At 40.7% G+C, this 21,477-nt stretch overlaps 1 protein-coding gene across 1 annotated transcript in view; it reads right to left on the bottom strand.

The window, feature by feature from the left end:
- kiaa0825 (KIAA0825 ortholog) overlaps window positions 1–21,477 on the bottom strand; it is a 114,761-nt gene that overhangs the window by 81,426 nt on the left and 11,858 nt on the right. The window contains exons 3-10 of the mRNA XM_085368136.1: window positions 20,073–20,241; window positions 19,530–19,724; window positions 19,233–19,418; window positions 18,763–19,087; window positions 9,952–10,119; window positions 7,663–7,736; window positions 7,231–7,488; window positions 2,886–3,163 (exon numbers count right to left, since the gene is read on the bottom strand). Coding sequence (XP_085224262.1) covers window positions 2,886–3,163; window positions 7,231–7,488; window positions 7,663–7,736; window positions 9,952–10,119; window positions 18,763–19,087; window positions 19,233–19,418; window positions 19,530–19,724; window positions 20,073–20,241 — 1,653 coding nt within the window. The remainder of the gene's footprint in view (window positions 1–2,885; window positions 3,164–7,230; window positions 7,489–7,662; window positions 7,737–9,951; window positions 10,120–18,762; window positions 19,088–19,232; window positions 19,419–19,529; window positions 19,725–20,072; window positions 20,242–21,477) is intronic.

Here is a 21,477-nt window from a genome sequence, read left to right as displayed (position 1 = left end):
ACCCTTTAAATCCACCTGCCTTTATACTTTCCAGAGAGGGGACTTAAAACCAGGGGGGAGTTAATGGTGTAAAGAGAGGAAGGCGGTTTATGACCAAATGGGGTACCATGCAAGTGCAGGTGGAGTGCAGGGGTAAAGGGCCAAGGGTGGGAAAACAGGAGCACAAACAGCACCAAGGATGTTTTTAAAGGAGATCTGTGGAGAGCAGTTTAAGGGGGTGATAAGGGGCATGAAAATGTTGAAGAAAATGGATGGAAAAACTTAGCAGGTGCAGATACTGTGGGTGTTGTTACCCTCTGTCGTTATCTCTGGTAACCCCCTGTTCATCTAGAATTTCTTTGACTTTCAAGAATCATTTTAAATTTCCTAGTTTCTAAATTTGGAAGAAATCTTCTTCATCCACTGCTTCAGTTGATTAACATACTAAATATTTATCTTTTATTTCAAATTAGGGTAAAAAAAAAATGAAAATGTATTTTACATAAGGTAGCTGGAGCAAGTAGTGCTATGTGATTTATGTTTCTGGTGCAAATCCTTGTAATATAGATCTGCAAAGCTGCCTGTCAGCTGCTAATGGTTACTGCTGATACTTTAAGAGATGCTGCTTGCAACTAGGCAAGACAGGCAACTGCTAGGTAAGGCAGGCCCCAGACCGGTGGGGGGCCCCTCAGGGCTGACAGACAGTTAACTACAACGATAGCAATGTGCAAAGTTGGGAATGGCAGTATAGGAGAAACCTGACCTCTCTAAAGGGAGCCCCACCTAACTCCACTCCTGTTGCAAGTGGCATGCACGATTCTGCTTGAACAAATGTAATCACAAGGAAAATGAAGAAGAGCTATTACGATCAATGATATGATTTTATACTTCTAAGAGTGGAAAACAGAAAGAAGAAAAAGGAGAAAGAAAAGAAAAAACAAGGCAGTGGTAAGTGGAGCAGATAGTCATCAAATACAATGCTAAAGAGCTAAATGCAGATTATTTCTTTGTTTACTTTGTTTTAATATTGGTTTATTTAGCTAGCAGAGCGGGGCAGATTGCGCATGGCCAGGGGTCAGGATTGTCTTATTAGCATAGCAACCAGATATTAGAATCTAGTAGTTACAGAATAGATACTTTATCACCATTCAGATTTGCTTTAGACATTGTTATTGAAATAAACATGGTCTCTGCCACTTTTCTTTGTTAAACGCTGTCTCCACCTGAGCTATGGATGATAAGTTATGAAATTTAGAGCCAAGTGTACTCTAAATTACTACATTATATTAGTGTAATTATTGTGCTATACACTGAGGGAAATTATTATTTAATCCCCTGCTGAATTTGTAACTTTGCTCGATTACAAAGGAATGAACAGTGTGTAATTGTTACGCTAGTTTCATTTTAATGGAGAAAGACAAGAATATCAACCAAAAATCCAGAAAAAAATGCATTACATAAAAGTTATAAACTGATTTAGAGAAGGCTTGGGAGAAAAACCAAATTGAAGCTCTTTTGCATCAACTCAACCTGCCATGTTTGGAAGAAAAGAAATGCTGAGCATGACCCAAAGAACACCATCCCCACAGTTAAGGAGAGACGTGGAAACATTACTATTTGGGGCTGTTTTTCCTGCTAATGGTACAGGACGACTTCACCGCATTGAGAGGCCAATGGACAGGGCCATGTACCATTAAATCTCACACAAGCACCTCAGCCCGAATACTTAAGATGGGTCATGCAGGTGATATTTATTTCCCTCGGTAGATCAGTCTATAGCACAATAATTACACCAATATAATTGAATGTATGTGCAGTGTGGTGTGTGCATTTTGTTGTAGTTTCCAAATCTGTTATGTAGGTTTAATGGTTTTCTGAAAATGAAAAAGACATATTTTCATTATGTAAAAACTTGAGTAGACAGTCAAGGCTATCAAATGTAATGTGTACGTCCAAGAACAACATTCAAAAGTTGAATTTGAGTAATGCTAATTTTGTAACATGAAAGCTATGAAAATGACATTATTAATGTGTTAGTGTATAAATATACTTCCTTTAATATAATGGTGATGAACACTTGGTTGGGTGGGCCTAGGGCCCATAGGTTTCTAGAATCAACACTGGATATTTTGAGAGTCGTTTTAGAATTACTTTGCCACAGTAAAGCATTGCCTGTGTCTATAAGTGAAGTTTCCGTTTGTTTAGTTTTTAAGCAATCCACTAAGGAATCACCAAAGATAACTGTGACAAGTTTAGGATCAAATCAGAAGTAAAATATAATCACATTCTCCCCATGTGTTCCTGAGTTATGCAGTTGAATAATGACTAGTAAAGTCTTTTTGTGGAACATTACGGTGCCACAGTTAAGCTGACATTTGACCTTTTAAATGCAAAAGGCCATCATTTCATCAGTTTATCCTGTTAGACCAATGTGTGAAATTTCATGTGAAAGTCATAATTAGCATGTTTTGTGAGTTTACAGTGACCTTGACTCTTGACCTTTGACCAACATATTCTAATGAGTTCAGCCTTGAGTCCAAGTGAGTGTTTGTGCCAGATATTGTCAAATTTCCTAAAGGTCTAGAAATCATAAAAATGGTACAGATTTGAAGTTGCAAGCGACCTTTGACCAACAAACTCTTATCAGCTCTTCCTTTAGCCCAAGTAATTGTCTGTGCCAAATTAAAATAAAAGCCCTCAAAGCATTCCACAGATATAGCATTCATGAGAACAGGAATTAAATGGAAACCAGGAGACATAATGTCACTGGCCGTGGCAGTCACCAGGTCTAAAAAAGTTGGGAAAAAGACAAAGCATGGGAGCAAGGCAAATAAATAATTCAGCTGCGTGAAGTTTAAACAAAATAACTGTAAATGTCCATAAACATCTGGAAACACACTACTTACATTTTAGCTGCAGCAGTACTGGAATCCTTCAGCCTGGCACTGTAGTGCTCTAGTCGCTGGTGCACATAAATGCAAGTGGCCAGTAGAGCATGCAAGTTCTTCAGGGGAGCAGAGGATGGTACCTCCAGGGCCCTCTCCTGCAAACGACCCAACATGGCAAATGCTGCTCTGCCACATGACTCTATAAAGCTTGATCGCACCTGCAGAAGAGAGCTCTCGTTGCAGGCTGCTGCCAGTGGTAGTAAGGCATCCATTTCAGACATGACTGCTCCGCAAAACTGAGGGGGGAGAGAGATCGCAAACATGAGGCAAGATGATTTCAGTAACAGAGGGAAAATCTGTCAGTAAGAGGAAACAAAAAAAACAAAAAAAACAAAAAACTGTAAAAAGAGACCTCATTAAATGTAAATAATGGAACATTTGTGAGAAGTGATCAGAATGACAAGGATTCAAGACTGAGCTGAGTATTACACAGGCATTTATCTTGTGTTTGCCTACTACTGAAAACAGTGACAAGTGCAAACGATGAATACAAATATCTGAGGACATGCACTCGGCATCAACTTTGCTGTTAAAAATTCACAGCATTAGGTCAAACAAAAAAACATCAGTCATATTTTATAACATTGTTAATCACCGTAGTCACAATCTAATACAAATTTTACAACACACTGGAGGAGGTGGAAGTCAGACAGGAAAGAAGCTTGGCCCAATAAAGACGCACCACAGCATTTCAATCAGGTTGAGTTCTGATCTTTCATTGGGGCCATTGCAACGCACTGATAGTTTCTTTTTCTGTTGGAGATTTGCGGCTGGGCTTAGGATCATTGTCCTGATGCATGACCCAAATTCGGCCAAGCTTTATTGGTTGGACAGATGGCCTCACATTTGACTCTAGAAAATTTTGAGTTGACCATGAAGTCCTATGTATACCAATGATTACATTGTGTCCAGGTCCTGTGGCTGCAAAACAAGCCCAAGGTATTACACCTCCACCATTATGTATGACACATGGTACAAGAAGTTTGTGCTCATATTCTGTACATAGTTTATACTAAATGTGGTACTGTGCATTATGGTCAATCATCTTGGTCTTGTCTATCATTGTTCCAGGAGTGCTGAGGTTTGTTCAAATGCAACTTTGCATTTGACTTAAGATGTGGCGCCACTTCTTTTCAGAGAAAAGATTCTTTCTCCCGGTAGCGCTTCCAAACAAGAAAAACTCAGTTTTCTTCTTAGTGTACTTTCTTGAACTTTAACATTTAACATGAGATGTAGCTCTTGGGATTTTTTTGCAGTTTCTCTGAGCATTGCACAGTCTGACCTTGGGGTGAATTTGCTGGGAGTTCCACACCTGGAAAGATCCTGGCAACTGTCTTGAATGTTTTCCACTTGTGAATAGTTTTTCTCGCTGCAGAATGATTGGCTTCAAATTGTCTGGAAATGACCTTATAACCCTTCCCAGATTGATGGGCAGAAAGAACTGCTTCTCTAAGGTCATTGTCGATATCTTTCCTTCTTGGCATTGTACGAATCAAACCAGCAAAACTTCTGCTTTTATGCTGTTGATAAATTAATCAAATGTCAATTTTTTTACATTACTGTGAAAACTTCTTACACAGCTGTATTTGTGAATCCAAATGTATAGACCTAAAATATGCATATGCTTAAGTTATGAGCCAGGTGGATCAGTAGAAGCCTTAAAACATAGCACAAGGCCCATATCTGCTGGATCTATTTATCTAGGTCACACTGAAGAAAGAAAATAACACTCAGAAGACTGTTGCAGTTTAATCAATCAGTCAGTCATAGTGTGAATCACCTGCTTCTACAGTCACGGGATTACTTGACTAGCTGTCGGAGAGGACTGAGAAGTTCAGCATTTCTATTTCTGTTACAGCTAACAGTGTGTCTGCAGCTGACAATCTAACAATCTCTTCAAACAATTTTCTCGATAAAAGCTTTCTGTGGGGCCGGCAAACAATGACCGCTTGGACAATTAAGTCAATACAGGACTGAATGTTGTCATTAGGAGCTTATCTTTGATGGGAGAAAAAAGGAGCATAATGGAAAGATCCTGAAGAAGCATACAAATACAGTATTCGCACACATATAAACACTCACACACTGAAGCCAGTTGAAGTCAGTCTGAAACCTTAACTAGCTAAGATCAAAGCGTGTGATCCCACCAGGACTATTGCAGCAAGGTGAAAGAGATTTTATAAAGTGCTAGCGAGCCGTTTATGTGTGTGCAGAATGTGGAGTAGACAGACAAGTGAAGAAATGAACACGCAGGTGAGGGCTTCGCTAAAGTCTGAATACAGAAAAGGCACTTCTGCTGCTATAATAGAAAGCTGGCATGAAGGTTAGAAGGGTCTAGTAAAACAAGGAGAGTTCAATCCCAGGTTCTGACAGGAGGGTGAGTTACAGCTGTTGAAAGCAGGCTGTTTGTAATTCATCTATCTGCCAATAATAAAAGTACATCATCAAGTACTGTGATGGATGAACAGTATCATTGCAACCTGCATATTTATGGTAATATAGACAGAGGAAAGTGGGTTCAGATAAAAAAGCGAGGACTGAGGTATGAACAAATGAATATAAATGTGAGAAATATTGATCTATCATAATATCTTTCTACCGGCAATTTTCAAGGTTTTGTCTTGTAAAAAGTAAATTTGCTCTTCTCAGACACTAGAGCATGTTCAAGCATATTCGAGCAAACACATAGAGTATGTGTGTATAAACACATATACCACCCCTCCCACACACACACACACACACACACACATACACACATATATGTATTTGTCTTGAATATCTTTTTAGCTCAGTGTTATTGAATTCAAATGCATGCATGTATAACCTTTGGGCTGAAAGACTCTCATCTTTGAAACGTTGACCTACACATAACTACGCTGTACAGGTCCTGAGTACAGACAAATTCTGACACTCGTTAGCAGTGAGAGCCACAAATACTGTCAGTGTAAAAGGGTTAGGGGAGGAGAGAGTGGGAGGAGGGAAGAAAGGTGAGGCAGTAATGATAAGAGTCTGAATAGTGCTCAGTGTAGGGGAGAGTGGTGGGTAGTTGAGAGGAAGATGAATGTGAGTTGGGGAAAGTTTCAGGTAGAACTCCCTGAAAAGTTGTTCGGAAAAATTTAAAAATGCAGAGAAAATGAAGAAACGCGAAAGTGAAAAAAAAGAGGAAAAAAACAGCATAGTGACAGTGTGTATGTGGCTGGCCACACTGGAGATCCTTTTGTAGAGAGTTAAATTCTAAACCTTGTCTCACATTAGACACCAGCCTTACCTTTGGAGAAAAGTCAATCTCTGGTTTCTGCTTCACCTCTCCCTGCCATTTCTCAGGCCCTCTCTCACCCCTTCTGCTTATCCTGCTTTATTCTGTTCACTAACCAAGCCTCTTTGCCTTCATAATACATCCCTAGATCATTAGTGCACCATATACCCTCCACTTTCCACTTTCAACACCTTTCTCTACATCCCATCTAACCTACATAGTGGTTAAATGTTTTTTTTTTGTTTGTTTATTTTTTGTCTTTAGAGAACTCTGGTAATACTGATGACTTTTTTCGAGGAAACTTTTCAAGGTGTCATGCCCAAATCATTCGGGCCCTCTTTTGCACAGAGACCTTTCTGCTAGGGTAACAAAAAACATTATTCTCCCTGGGTCTAGGTATTGTTTGGAGACTTGCATTGTTCTGGGTGAAGAGGACAGTGAGTCCACTGTGTATGGCAAAAGGAACTAGCACACAAGACTGCACGACAATGAGGGCCTTGTACAGATATTGCTCATAGAATAAACCTACGCATTAGACTCATGTGTGTCTTCCTTTTTTGCACATTTGACAACAGCTGAGTTTTACACATTTAGTACACAAAATAATTGACTAAAGGAGAGAGAATAAGGTTCTGAATTAGTGCTATTTGGTACTGAATGATAGAAAGGACTTGATATAAGGAAAGGTTAATAAGAGGAATCTATCTCTATAATGAGAGCAATGGGGGTATTTAACAATAGGAGAATTCAGAAGTTAAATTCCAGCCTGTCTGCACCTTTATTTTCTTTTTTAAATTATTCTTAAAGACAACAGGAGTAACCACAGGAGAAATTCTACTTTTGCTTGATTAAGGCCCTGCACTGTATTAGTGGGCTAATTTGATCTACAGTAAAACCAAACATTCCTCCAGCACGGCTTGTGTGACAAGAATCATTGGATAACTACATACTAATAACTAGAGCTACTTAAGGACTGCCCTGAAGCAAATGTACTTAAATCAAATTACAATTAAACATCGGTTTACTCGACACTATGTGCAAGAGTACCTTGGCTATCATTCTGGGAGTCTCTGCCTCTGAGTAGGAGGAGAATGTGTCTTCTCTGAGATGTGTGTTGCTGGCAGTGGTGAAGGTGGGTCTAGTAATCAGGCTCAGGGAGACAGAGAGATGTCCAGAAGAATGCAGTTCGTCTTCTTGTTGTAGATTCTTAGCACAGACATTATCCAGCACCACCTTTACGCAATGCTCCATGTGAGGGACTAGTCCCTTGAATGCTGACCTCCAGTTGAACTCCAGAACCTTTGCCTGGCAAACAGGAAATGAGCCAACAGCCAATTAATGTCTGAATGGTGAAGGGAATACTTTACCTGTTCATTTCACTGCTATAAAACACTGCTTGTTTGCAATCCTAAAAAAAAGTTAATATGCCCGCATGATATGAAATAGTTGTAATGATAAAGAAACATGTAAAAGTTGTACCTTTGTTGTTTCTGTGGTGGATTTCTTGCTCTCAGTTGTGTTGTCTGAATCCTTTTTGCTTTTTTTCAAGATGCCTAAAAGCACGATAACGTTTTTGATCAATTTAAAGAGATTTATTTTACAGTGTGACTAGGAAACAGCTCAGTCAAACTTACAAGTTATCAACAATGACAATGAAACTTCAGAAAAATCCTGGTTTGAAAATGAATCGCGATAATCTGTAATATCTTTCAAGTCTATGGATTATTTAGAATGACTACGTCTATATTAAGTATACTGTTATTTCCCTATTGGCCAACATGAGAAGTATAAATGCACATGCCTCAAATGGAGTAGAAAAAAATTGCCACTGGCATTTGCTTTAAAAGTCTAAATTTGGGGTTTAAATTTGATTTGAACCCAGATAGTATGAGCCTTAAATGGGGTAATTCCATGAAGGGAGCCTGTGTGGGAAGAAGGGGGAGTGTAGGAGGGGCTGACATGAAGACAAGCGTACAGGATGTTGGGTTAGGGTTGCAATTAAAAAGCCTGAACATCAAGGCCACAGTTTCCTAATCAGAAGGCGAAGAGTAAGACCCCAGGCGAGGCAATTTAGCTGAACAAGACCGCATGCAATGGAAGAAGAAGGAAGCAGCAAGCGCATCACTTTTTGACCTTTAAGCCCATCTGATGAATTTCTGGTAATTAAGCTGTTTGATTGCCTGGAATTAATGATTTGGATAACTGCCCTTTAAAGGCTGTTTACCTCCCTGTAAATTGAGCCTTTCTGCAAGTCTTGTTTTTGTAAATGTAACCTTTATGGAAATTACTCCATGCACCAAAAGCTTTCATTTAACATTTCCGCAGCAGCAGTTCAAAGGGGAGAGAGGAAAGGGATACTAAAGGCTTATATAACACCCCAGATAATTCCCAACTAAAATAACACATTTCTTCAGACACAACTCGAGACTTTTGGAAAGAACAAGTAAGTAACAGTGTGTGTGTGTGTGTGTGTGTGTGTGTGTGTGTGTGTGTGTGTGTGTGTGTGTGTGTGTGTGTGTGTGTGTGTGTGTGTGTGTGTGTGCATTTATTTCAATTTTCTGTGAATTCTATGAATTTAAAGGTATTAAAAGGAATTATGTTGTCCTTGTTTGACCACTGATTTAAAGAGAGGATTTTATTTTTAGATACATAATCTTGTACACTCACCAGACACTTACACTTAATTAGGTACACCTTGCTAGTACCAGATGCCTAGCCCTTTTTTTTTTTTGCCTTAATTGTGGCTTAATTCTACGTTGCACAGATTTCACAGTGTGCTGGAAACATTCCTCCTCCTTCGGTCCACATTGACTGACAGCATCACATGGCTGTTGCAGGCTTCTTGGCTGAAAATTCATGATACAAATCTCCTATTCCACGATATCCCACAGGTGACTGTGGAGGCCATTTGACCATAGTCAACTCATTATTGTATTCAAGAAAAATGTTTGAGATTAATTGAGCTTTGTCAAAACATCACTTGGTGCATTATCCTTCTGGAAGTAGCGGTCAGAAGATAAATGGATGGACATGGTCAGCAACAATACTCAGGTAGGCTGTTTAGATAGTATAAACGGCAGTTTCTGAAGTACTTGGACCATCCTGCCTGGCTCCAACAACCATTCCAAGTCACTTAAATCGCCTTTTTTCCACCATTCTGGAGCTCATTATGAATTTCAGGAGGTCACATTCCTTATATGCACTGCTGTCTAGTGATTGGCTGATATTTGTTTTAACAAGAACACACAAGACCAATAATAATTTTCAAAGATAAAAAACAACAAATCAACAAAAACTTACCAAGCGTCTTAGTCAAAGTATATGAAGAGTTTATTGAAAATGGAAATGGATTGGCATTTATATATCAGTTCTGTTGTATCAAAGCACTTTATATTGCATGATATTAGGTTTGATGATGGTGAAGGAGACACTGTCTAAAAAGTCCGATCAAAATCCCCCATACTGTAGGTGTTCAGTCATTTTTACATCATGCTTTAATACTTAGTAAGCCCCTGACTGAAACCTCATGCCCTATGAATTGGAGCACTGTTATCTTGGGAGAGGCCAACTGTGATCATTGTTTTGATTTGCTGTGACCCTCCATACTGTGGAGACATGTAGACATAAATCGTTCTAGCAAAATGTTGCCCTTGGCATGAAAGAGCCACCAAATCTCCTCATAGTTCAGGTCAAGAGTTCTTTTTTTTTTTTACTTTTGTCTGTCATTTATAGATAGATACATGTGTGCATTTTTGAGTAACTGATTACCTTTTATAGGAGGAGTGTCTCCTGTACAGTCAATGAAGATCGTGTTAGTGACCAGCTCCTTCACATCGCTCTCAAATCCCAGCAGGGTGCAAGCCAGCTGGGTTAATGCCCTCAACTGGTGGGAGGTCAAACTAAAGCTCCGACTTTTCGTGGGAAGCTCCAGTGGTGCTGTCAAGGGGGGAAAAGAGAAGAGATCAAATAAACAGTGTGCATGCTTAGGAATGCATGACTAGCAAAGAGATGCACTACAGTTTATAGTTCAGTAAAGGAATAAACATTTTCATGAAAATGGGTTTTCAACCCAACCTCCCCGCCTACATGCACTCATCGGAAAACACCACCCTCCACAAGTCTTGCCTCGCACAACACCTCTTATAAATATCGACCCATTCATGTTTTCCCAAAACACGGCACAAACAAAGAGACAGCGAAAAAAATATGCAAAACTTTGCTCCCAGAGAAGTCACACATGCACATCCCTCTCTCTCAGCACAAAACTTTTCTCCCCATAACCCGCCGATGACCCCCTTGGCAAATATGGATTTCCCATTTTGGAGGCTGCCAAAGCCATCACCCAGGGGATGTTCCGCATTAAGCTGGAGAATGGGCGGCTAGGAGATGCGTTGCCATACTCCCAGACACATGCACAAATACTTTTGTGTGTCCGCTTAAATGAGCTCCTCCACTGCAAAGGCATTTGGGAATGGAAGAGCTCGGTATTAGCCTTGACTCTGAAAGCTCGGAGATGATTGAGCGTTGAGACGGGAAGAAGAGGGGGGTCCTTTTCCAATAATTGTAACATTATTGCCTCTGAATCCTAATGAAATTTTGCCATATTGTTAAACAAAATCTGACAATATGAAAACACATTGTCCCCAAGGATGCCTGGTTTAATCATGCATGAGGTTTGACTCAGTGTGCTGTGTGTGGGCACTTGCGTATGTTTATATGAGTGTTAATAAATGAGAGTCGATGAGTTTTTGTGTGTTTTCGTATCTGTTGGGTGTGCGCACACTTGTTTACGAGCATGTAACGCAGGCCATTATGAATAACTTGATTTGCAGGAGGTGCTCGAATGCACATTTGCACATGTCAGTCGTGCAAGACAATTGTCACACACCAACCGGATTTCTATGGCCTCCATGGAATAAAAATTCTGACCTCAAATTTTTTTGTTTTTCCAAGTCTACGTCTATACATATATTTATGTGCGTGCGTGTGTGTGTGCGCGCGGCTGTGTGAAATCACAAGTGAACAGATGTGTAATTTGGTGTGTTTGCTTACGTTCATGTATATGTGTGAGCGCGTGCATGTGTGTGTAATTAAGCTGCATGGGTCTGCAGCTTAGCAGCTCCTCTGTAATGGGGTCCAGTGGGAGTCTGTGCTAGAGAGACTACATCATGCTGCATGTGTACACGCGTGACCTGGCTGACACCCGTGTGCCTGTCTCGTTCTCCAGCTTGCACATTCACGCACGCACCACCAATCTTGTCTATTTCTGAAGTCACCAGCAAATCAAGAGCTAAAGCTGTCAACAACTCAAGAGTAAACAATCAACCGGACAAGCCAGGAAATGTTGTTGATATAACCACACAGTTACTGCACCGGATTATCTAAAAAGTAGGGATGCATTAAGTTATCAGCCAAACATCGGCTGTGGCTGATAGTCACATTGCCATTAGCGTGTCTTCTTAATTATTGAATATCTATATCTGTGCATTATCCGTGTGTCTGTCTGTCTGAATACTCTCAAAACTGTATCCATTTTTAAAGGGTTTATTTTGTGGTACATAAATCTACGATCCATGTATGAATTTATGCTCGGCATGAAATAGCTATATACTATCTATACTATTTATCTATATCTATACTGAGTTCTCTGTTTTGCTTGCACAGGGATCAACAACCTCAAAAACAAAATAAATAGAATCGATAGTATAATTAAGAGTAACAGTAACACTGGTTAATTTGGCCAATTCAATTCCCAGTCGGTGCATCTCTACTAAAAAGCTGCCACTATATCCCCACCCTGTTGCCCCATTTTAACCTTCTCTGTGGCATACAGCAACCATTAACCCCCACCTCAGTCTAAGTATCACCTTTTCCAGAGCTTCTTTCTCCTCTTTACCATTCATTCTGTTCATTCCCTCAACCTGTGACCCTTTGACAGCTCCACTTGCTCACTAAGTCACACCCTAAATAGTCGCACGCATGACCTTGATGTTCAGCAATGCTGTGCCTCAGCCTTTCATTGGGGTCTGCAGCGCAGCTTATATAGGTATTTATAGTCGTCTCCCTAGCCAAATAGCCCTATAGCCATAGCAGTCTAGTACATAGCCATCTAAACCTCATTATACCTTTGTCACAACAGTGAGGCCAAATGAAGGCTCCCATAGCCACTTGATGGAGAGGGTGTGCTTAAAAGCACCCAGGTGTGTCATATAGCATAGTACATGGCATGTCTTATAGAGCAGAATGAGGAAGGGCACTAGCAGCCAGAAGAGTTCAACCAAAGGTCAATGTAGTGAGAATCAATAAAGGAGGAGCCAGTGGTGAAAGCAGGGCAAAAATGATATGTTTATACAGTATAACAGCTCCTTCCATATAACATTATGGACGGAGCTTATGAGTGAGGATGCTCCTATAAACAAAAAGACAAATGTTAAGCCATATTCTGTGATAACCATTAAAGCAGTTGGCATCTTATCAAAAAGCCCTCAAGGCAAGTAGCGCGTTATTCATCTTTATGTTTCATGCGAAAACAGTGCCATTGTTGAAAAAATGTCCAGGAAAAATCAAACACCGCAGGTCTACAGTGGCCAGTTTTTAGTTTGTATCTTTTAATAATGACAACAATGTAACACAAAAGTGGGAGGAAAAAAAAAAACAGAGCAGGTATTTTTGGCAAGCCATCATTCTTCTACTTTTCTCTGTGGGTTCCACCATCTCCACAGTCCTCTCTCTCACATACGCACACACGTGTGCACACAAACACTGCTCATGACTGGCAGGGAACAGAGAGAGAAGGGAGAGAGGAGGAGATCTAGGGGAAGGAAAAGGGGTGGTGGTTAGGGATGAAAACATGGGGAAGAGAGGGAGGGAAAGAGAGGGAGGGGCGGGATAAGGGAATTCCCTTAGCAGTTGTTATTGATTCCGGTGTTTACGGGCGAATAGTTTAGTGCCGTTTACAAAACAGAACAGATGCAGCCAGTGAGCAAAAAGGTAAACAATTGCTGTGTGGCGGGCTGCCAAATCCCCAGTCTGATGTATTAAACTCACGGTGAAGAGCATTTCCCCTTTGGCTGCACTTATTGCCACTTCATTTCCTCTTTGCTCACATACACATTCTCTCCTTCTTGTCATCTCGCGCCTTCTCTGCATCTTTCTCTTTCTCTCTCATTCCCTCGTTTATCTGAGGGAAAAGAAGAAAAAAAAAAGGATGAGGGTGTAGGTGGCTTTTTTGCCGCCTGGCTATTTTCTGTCCTTCTCTAACCCAGGAGGCCCAGTTCTTCCTAACAGAGCCATTAGCAGGGGGAATTGCATGTGTCTGACATGGCCGAAAACCAATTATTAGACACTTTCTACCAAATGATGCCCAAGTCTTTGGGGAATGGGCAATCATGCAATAATTTAGCCACTGATTTAATTTCTCTCCAGCACAGCATTCCCTTCCTTTTTCATCCTCCTGTCCCTCTATTCCTCTTCTTTCTTTTGCTCTGTCTCTCTGTAGTAAATCCGACCGTCTGAGGGTAGTCTGCCTATGCGATGCCACGCTGGACTATAGGCTCTTATCATGTCATTGCAATATGTGAAGGCAACTTTTCCATGTTTGTGCAGATGCCTGTGTCCTACAATACCCTCTACAGGTGATGTAAACATGTGGTTTCATTAAATCTCACCAGATAAGGAAAAAGTAATTTTAGAAGACAAGGCAATTTTAGTACATCTTACATATTGGAAAATCAAAGTGCTTTACATAGTTCATAAAATGAATAATACTAAATTAGACAGATGTCCTCTTGTTCAATGAGGCTTTTTTTATTTGTTTTTATTAATATCCTGAAAGTCACCTAAATAAAAACAGGGATATAATTCTAGAGCCTTGTTTACGTGAATCCTCTAACTCTAATTTTGAAGGACAGGTATTTTAACCGCTGTTATCAGAACAGATCAACATTTCACTCCACATTCAATGCATTCAAAGGCAATGAATTAAGCAAAATGCAAACATTTTCTTTTGTTCCATGAAAATCATGAGTCAAATGATGACTCTTGATTTGTTTTTGTAGCACTGTTCTTTGTAGCAACAAAATCCTTTATATACCTGTATTGACCTTTGTTAACATTTCCCAGTTTACAGTTCCTGAACACACAGTTAACACATATTGTACTTCTAAATGCAGAACAAACAGTACAAGTAAAGCACTGACTACACCTGACTTGGCACACTCCCTTGTTAGTTTTTCCTGCAGTGGTCATAGGTGTATAGCTGCATGAGTCTGTTAGTGCTCCACTTCACTGTTAACATGGAGCTATTGCCATGCTATACTTTCTCTTCCTGCTTGTGTTTTCTGTGTACCCGTGCCTCCTAGTGTGCTCATCTCTCAGGGTGTCAAGCAGGGTCATATGGGTGCCTTGGGGTACGTCTGTGCACCTTTCAGTGTGTATTTGGGTAGAAGGAGAGTATGAAGTCACTGTGGACCGGCTGCTAGGCCCTGTGACAGCTGGGGTCCTCTTCGTCAGTTGCGGCCCACTGCTCACCCAGACAGCCTTATTATGGGAGGCCTCCTGCCGTGATTTACCAATATATACTCTGACACAAGCACGAGCATGAACACACACACACACACACTGTGATCTCTTGTGGCCCTTTCCATGGGTGCTGTCCAACCAGGGCACAGCAGGGGCCACCGAGCACTTCACATAAAGAGAAAGTAGCAATGTTTGATATCTCAATTAAGTTGCTCTGCAAGGAAGAATGTGTAGTTGTGACGATGGAGGTGGTGTTTTTTGTGGTTACAAAGACGCAAACTTTTTCTTTCGATTTGAATGTATTTTTGTGTCCTTTTCCTGCGTCTTATTTTGTTTCTGGCTCTCTTTGTGATGAGCACTGCAGTGACAGTGAGATAGAGGTTAAGATTTCTCTGGCTCCCTCTGCATACTTGAACCGAGAGTGCTGGATGAAGAACACGAAAGAATGTATTGTCCTGATGGGAGCATTTCATTAAATCCCACTTGTTTAGTGCCCTTGTTCGCATCATTGTTTTCAAGCCCTCAGCGAATCACACTGACTCTTCATCACGAAGTGCTGGCTGCTCTCAATAAGCCAGCCATTTTTGTCTGTGCTTCCTCAATAGAAGGTGCCAGGAAAATGTTCATATCCTTGAGCTGTTCAAGAGTGATACACAAAAGCCATTGTGGCCACTCTGAGGAAATGGGGAAAAAAATAAATAAATGGCACGCATATGACACATTCTCAAGGGCCATGAAACATATTCTTTTCTGCCATTTCACTGGAGCCATGATTTAGAGAAGATGAAGAAGATGACAGACACACACATAAACACAACCGCAGAGTAAAGACCCTGATCTTCTCATTAAGATTAGTAAACAACCACTTGCACTGTTTGGTAACTTTCTTAACCAAGGGCTTCTCATCATGTGCAAGGAAGAGAGCATTAAATAAAAAAAACAAAAACACACAAAGCGACAAAAAAAAGAAGAAAAAAACAACAGCATCCATAAACTCCAAGCATCACACAAAGACATGTGCATACGTGTACTCAGTGACACACACAAACCCCTCTACCTAGCCCATAATTACATGGAGGCATGCGTGTGCACGTCCCAGGCTGACAGTGTATATAAACTCAGGCAGAGATATGATCTAGTGAGGAGCTGCTTTTATTAAATATTAACAAACGCCATTCCCAAGTAGCCTCAATCCCCACAAGCACCTCCAATGCCAGTCTTAGCCTCAGCCTAGCTATCTCGAGTCACTACAGAACCTCTCTCCCTGCTGAATAGGCTGCTGTGCTTTCTCTAAGAAAGAGTTCAAAGAGCCAGAAAGGGTGACGAGGGGGGAGTTGCAGTGATGGTGAATGTGCTTGCTATACATGTTCTAACTCAATCCTTTTTTATCTATAGGGAGCTGCCAACGTAGTCATATGGGGAAATTAGTGGAAGTGGAATTTAAATCAGTGTTATCGGAATGGGGTTGCAGAGTGTTTGAACAGAAATTCACAACCTCGACTTCACCCCTGTGGTCGATTGTTAGGGAAGAAAATTGTGAGTGCGCGTGCAGCGAAGTTAGAATGAATGCTTTTGATGTCCTACAAAAACACGAATCTCCTATGCATACATATGTAAATTACTGATGCCATATATGGAAATTTAATGATGCATTTTTAAAAAGGAGGTATTAAATGACTTTTGATATTGTTTTTTTAAAGTAGGCCTGAAATTAGTATGCTCACACACACACATCAGAAACAACCCAGAAAGGTCACTGAAAACAGAGTTTGTACGAACACATGTTGACTTACAAAGTCACGCATACACCTTAAAACGAAAATCAACAGGTGTAAATATATTGCACAAAAACACTTTTGGTAACACTGCCAGTTTTTCAGTTGCAATTTTTAGCTAATACAGTGTGGCAACTGTATAACTGTAAATGTCTGTATTTGCAATCCAACTTATACTTTCGGAAATCATATCATTAAGGGCCCAGAAAAATGCTTTTAAAGTATCAAAACTGTAGATAATGGTTCCCAAATGTAAAAAATATTACTTGCCTTGTTTTGGCAAAATTACACACACACACACACACGCGCGCACACACACGCGCACCACACCTAAACTTGGCCCACCCACTTCCCTACCGACTCAGTGAGGTGTGTTAGTAAGGTCTAAAGCCCGTATTGTTCCTGACCAACCAACCTGTCTCGCACTTGCCCCAGTCCCACTGTTCACCCCATTACACCTGGAAAACTAGGAGGAAAATGGGAGAAGAAAAAGGGTGAGAAAATGGACATGGAAGAGACGAAGTAAAGGAAAAGCAGTGAGGTGGAGGTGCTCAGACCCTTTAAATCTGTCTAGGTACAATGTCAAAGTCTGCCTTTGAGTCGGTGGGGTTAAAATAGGAGGCAGATCTCGCTGTGAACGTTGTTAAATGGTTCAGTGGTTTGACAGTGGCTGATGCTACAGACAGCGCTACTCCCCTGGGAGTCCGCAGATTCTCCCAGGCATGGCTCTTATCAAAATATACCTACCGCCTGCCTCTTCTTCAGAAATAAACAATAACACAGCAGGGGAAGAGGGAAAGATCTAAGGAGTCATTGGATGCCTATGAAAATAGAATGCCTTTTTTTTTTTTACTGCTGTCATAATTGTCTTGACAATTATGGGTGTAGCATACAGTATAGACAGTAAAGTGTGAAAGCAGATTATGTGTTAATGTTTAAGCCATGGGCATTTGGATAGAGGATATGTGGTTTCCTGAGCTTTTTTTTTTTTTTTTTTTTTTGTAGTGGGGGGACAACTTAAAAAATGAACAACAGGAAAATGTAATCCCAGTTGTAGCCCTCAAAGCTCTCTTGCAGCTGATAGTTGAACACACACACAAACGCATAAGTAAAGCCAGCACAGGCAAAACTGCTCCATTTTACCATCATTACACAGCACGGGTCCCTCGCTCCCTTTGGAGCCATGTTCTGCCTCCGGTGCTACATTTGACGGTTTGTTGAGCGGCACGTAGGTGTGTAGCCTCCACAGCGTTACGTGATCAAACAGCCCAACTGACGCATGGCCAATTATCCTGGCTCCCTCCTCTCATCTCACGTTTAAGGAGAGGGAAAGTAAAAACCAAAGAGGGAGATGGAAAGAGAGAGATGGGGGGGAGCAAAGCTGGTGGTGTGTTTGTCGAAGAATCGCAGATGCAAAAGTACTTCTCCCCCTGTTCCACAGGGAAGCTGACATGTGCACCATTTTTTGTGAAAAGTAAACAATGGCTCGCACACTTGTTTTTATTGTGAATGTTTGCCATCAGCGAGCTGTAAATAGGCCAAGATGAGGAAAACAACGAGAACGCTGAAGGAGGGGAAAAGTATCAGAGGGTGACACAGGGAGCGAAGGTTTGCCCTTTTCTGGTCTTTGTGTATAATACTACTTCTTCGTCCAACAAAGTGACACATTTTATATTAGTGGCAAATATTAAAAGATACTTCTTGAGGTTTATTTTCTCTCTAAAATACCATGGCATGTGTAAAAAGATCGAGAGAATGTTAAACTCTGCTCTTATCTTAACTGTCATCAAGCGCTTTGCAAATGTTACACTGCATATATTCTCTTAGGTTCAAAAGATTAAAGTGGTTAAACACACCTTGACCAAGCCTTAACTATTCCGAGATCAGGGCTTATTGCTGTCATAAATGCAGTATGAGTAAATAGTGTTTAAAAGTATATTTGTCCTGAAAGTAAACCTCTTTATCCTGTTGGCAGGCAGCAACGAACGCAAACACAGAAAACAGTGCAGCAAAAAGAAAGCATTTATAATGGGAACAGCAGTTATTGACAGCCACTTACAGAGGCCTTGGTTCTAGCTCAGATCACTACCACTGGAGAGCAAAGACGGAGAGGAGCAAGAGAGAGAATCACCTCTGCTGGGTTACAATGAGAAGCAGGTGGAAAGAAGGCAGATGCGAAAGAAACAGCAACGAGGCTAAATAAACTAAATGTACTCTGCTACCGACAGAAAGAGGACAAAGAATAAATGAATGTAAAAACATTTAGAAAAAAAATTATGCTTACCTACAGTTGCCCGGGATTTGACTGAATACTTTTTTGTCTTGACGCTCGGGGCAGTGTTGTCTCTGTGAGCTGTCTCACATTCTCTCTCCATCAGGGAGGCAAACTCTGTGGCCACTGTATTGAGGTAGGCTTCATTAATAAAACCAAGGATCGTGTGTGGTTCTGCTAGTCCTGAAAGGACGTGGAGCTCCTCTTTGAGGGCTTGAGTCAGTATCGGCACCATGCTGCAGAAACCCATAGCCAGCCTGTCAAAACCAGTCTCACCAATTTGACTGGTGGACAGGGTGGAGTGCACAATACCCAGCACGTATTGCCGTGTTAGGCCCTGGATACACAAAAACAAAATATTATGTCTGTGTGAGATTAGCAGTGCCTTTGACATGCATGTGAAGTGAACACCCTCTATTCCCTCTACTCATCTGGAATTTATATGAACTGAAAAATGGAAATCGTTTCTTATTTTAGTGTACCTGGTAAAATTGCAGCACCTCTGACTCGGGATAAAGAAAGAACATCTGCTGCAGACACTGAACCCGTTCAAGGATGGACAGAGCGGTTGTTTGTCGAGGTCCAGGAAGCTCTGGACTACGGGGAAACAGTTGGTCCATCAGGTAGCGTCTGAGTCGGAGTCGCACATCGTCCCACACCTCCTGGATCTTTAGTAAAGATTAAAGATTAAAAGAAAAAACAGTAAGTACAAGTCAGCCCATAAGACATTAAATTAGTCTGTACGGAAACAGCGAAATGGATAATAAATGGTGCATTACCTCTAATGAAGCTTCTTCTCTGACTGTATGTACCAGCTGGATGGAGGAGGCAGTCAGTTGAGAATGAAGAGACGTAAGTGGGGATGAAGAAGAGTGGTTACAGGGGAAGCAAATACCGCACTGGGACGACAGATTCAGCAGTAGCTGAAGCGTCACCTCTTCTTTCGACTCTTCTTCAGATCTCAGGTACTGTTGCTGAAAGGAGAAGGTCATTTAAGATTTTAATTTCACAAGAGAAAGAGGAAAAATACCTAAAGACAGGGCAGTGCAGTATGAGCGTCTTCTAATCTTAACCGCTTATTCATAAACAAAGCTGCTGCTTACCAGATAGCTGGATATTTCATAACAGAAAAACACCGGAGTTAAGTGGGATTTGAGATCACAAACGATGAAATGATTATGATCACGATAAGTTATCAGACATCCAGCTTTCTCATTTTAGAGAGAAATTATGTGTTACAGATTGTTGGTGAAATGTTTACAAAGAATAGCTAGAGACGATGATGACGATAATAACGAGTCATTAGGATTTTGATGCATTACCAGAGCTCTGAAGAAGTCCATAAGCTCTTGATGTCCTTGGGTAACAGGCCTCACACTCTGTTGTGTTTTGAGGGAGAACCACTGCAGCCACTCTGTGGGACTCAGTGGACGCTCTGCTGTGCGGGAGTCTCCTATTTTAGCCTGGAGTTCCTTCAGCTGCTGTTCAATGCTGAGCACAAAAAAAGATATATTACAGAAATCAGAGAGCTAAGGACTATAAAACCATACAGAGGTTCCAAGTACAAGAATAAAACACATACCAAAGTAACCTTAACCTTAGTAAATTTAAGACATTGGATGGAAAGTAGATTTTAACCAGCAAAACAGAAAGAAATGAAATAGATTTTTAAAAACGCAACCTCATAAATTCAATTTTGTCTCAAATTTGTGACTGGACAAAATGTTACAGTCAAGATCATCTGGGAAGGAGCCTTCAATTTCACAGGTGACTTTTGAGACATTTAAACAAAAACAATCATTGAACCATACTCAAAAGCTGGTGCTACACCATAAGCACACAGGAACAATGCATAAAATATGTCAACGCAGCAGTGATACAAACAAAAAGACTCGGTGATAAAAATACACACGGACCTACACAGCACGTCACATTTGGCTCTCCCTCACTCCTATTCAGTGTCTCTGCTGTGAGAAGACACATACAGAAGCATCAACAGTAATGAACACAGACATCGATATATCAGTGTGCAAGTGTGTGCTAAGCATCTGGTGTGAAGTGGCATTACAGACATTGGCAGGCATCTGAGGCACACAGTTCTTGCAATCTCATGTCTTACTTGTTCCCTTGACACACACACACATACACAAACACACACACACACACACACACACACACACAGACAAACACACACATCGCTCTTTTGATTTTAACAGACGGCATCAGCTATTCAGTTTCCTCTTTAATGTGACGGATTAGAAATGACATCTTTGGGCTCGACATGTTTAGTCATTTCCATGCAAATCAATGCATATATATCTGGGTATGTAAGACGGTGCATGCATGTGTGTGCATGTGTGTGCGTACAACTACATACCTGCATAATTAAGCATGTATGCTGTTGTGAATGCCACTATTGTGTTCATTTTTGATTGTGTATTCATAGTTGAGCTTGTGCTCAAGGCTTTGTGAATGTATGTAGTAGTGCATATAGTGATAGTAGAGCTTGAACAAATCATCTGGAAGTCCACTAGCTGACGAAAAAAAAAATCAAGTAAGAAATTCATATAAAGAAAAAAAAGTATGAATCACAGGGTTGATGATTAAATAATGGCATATCTTGGTGTCAATGTAATTACTTTGGGACTTTTGAGAGGTAAATTTGAAATGCATGACTATGTGATCTAGTACTTCCCGTGCCATAAAAGATAAATATTCAAATAGTGA

The sequence above is a fragment of the Diplotaxodon limnothrissa genome, linkage group LG12, assembly GCF_057381915.1.
Source record: "Diplotaxodon limnothrissa isolate DT_005_m linkage group LG12, D_limnothrissa_male_GT1.1, whole genome shotgun sequence".
In the NCBI taxonomy this organism is placed as follows: domain Eukaryota; kingdom Metazoa; phylum Chordata; class Actinopteri; order Cichliformes; family Cichlidae; genus Diplotaxodon; species Diplotaxodon limnothrissa.
The sequence above is the reverse complement of the archived record's forward strand: the minus strand, read 5'-3'. Positions and strand labels throughout refer to the sequence as shown.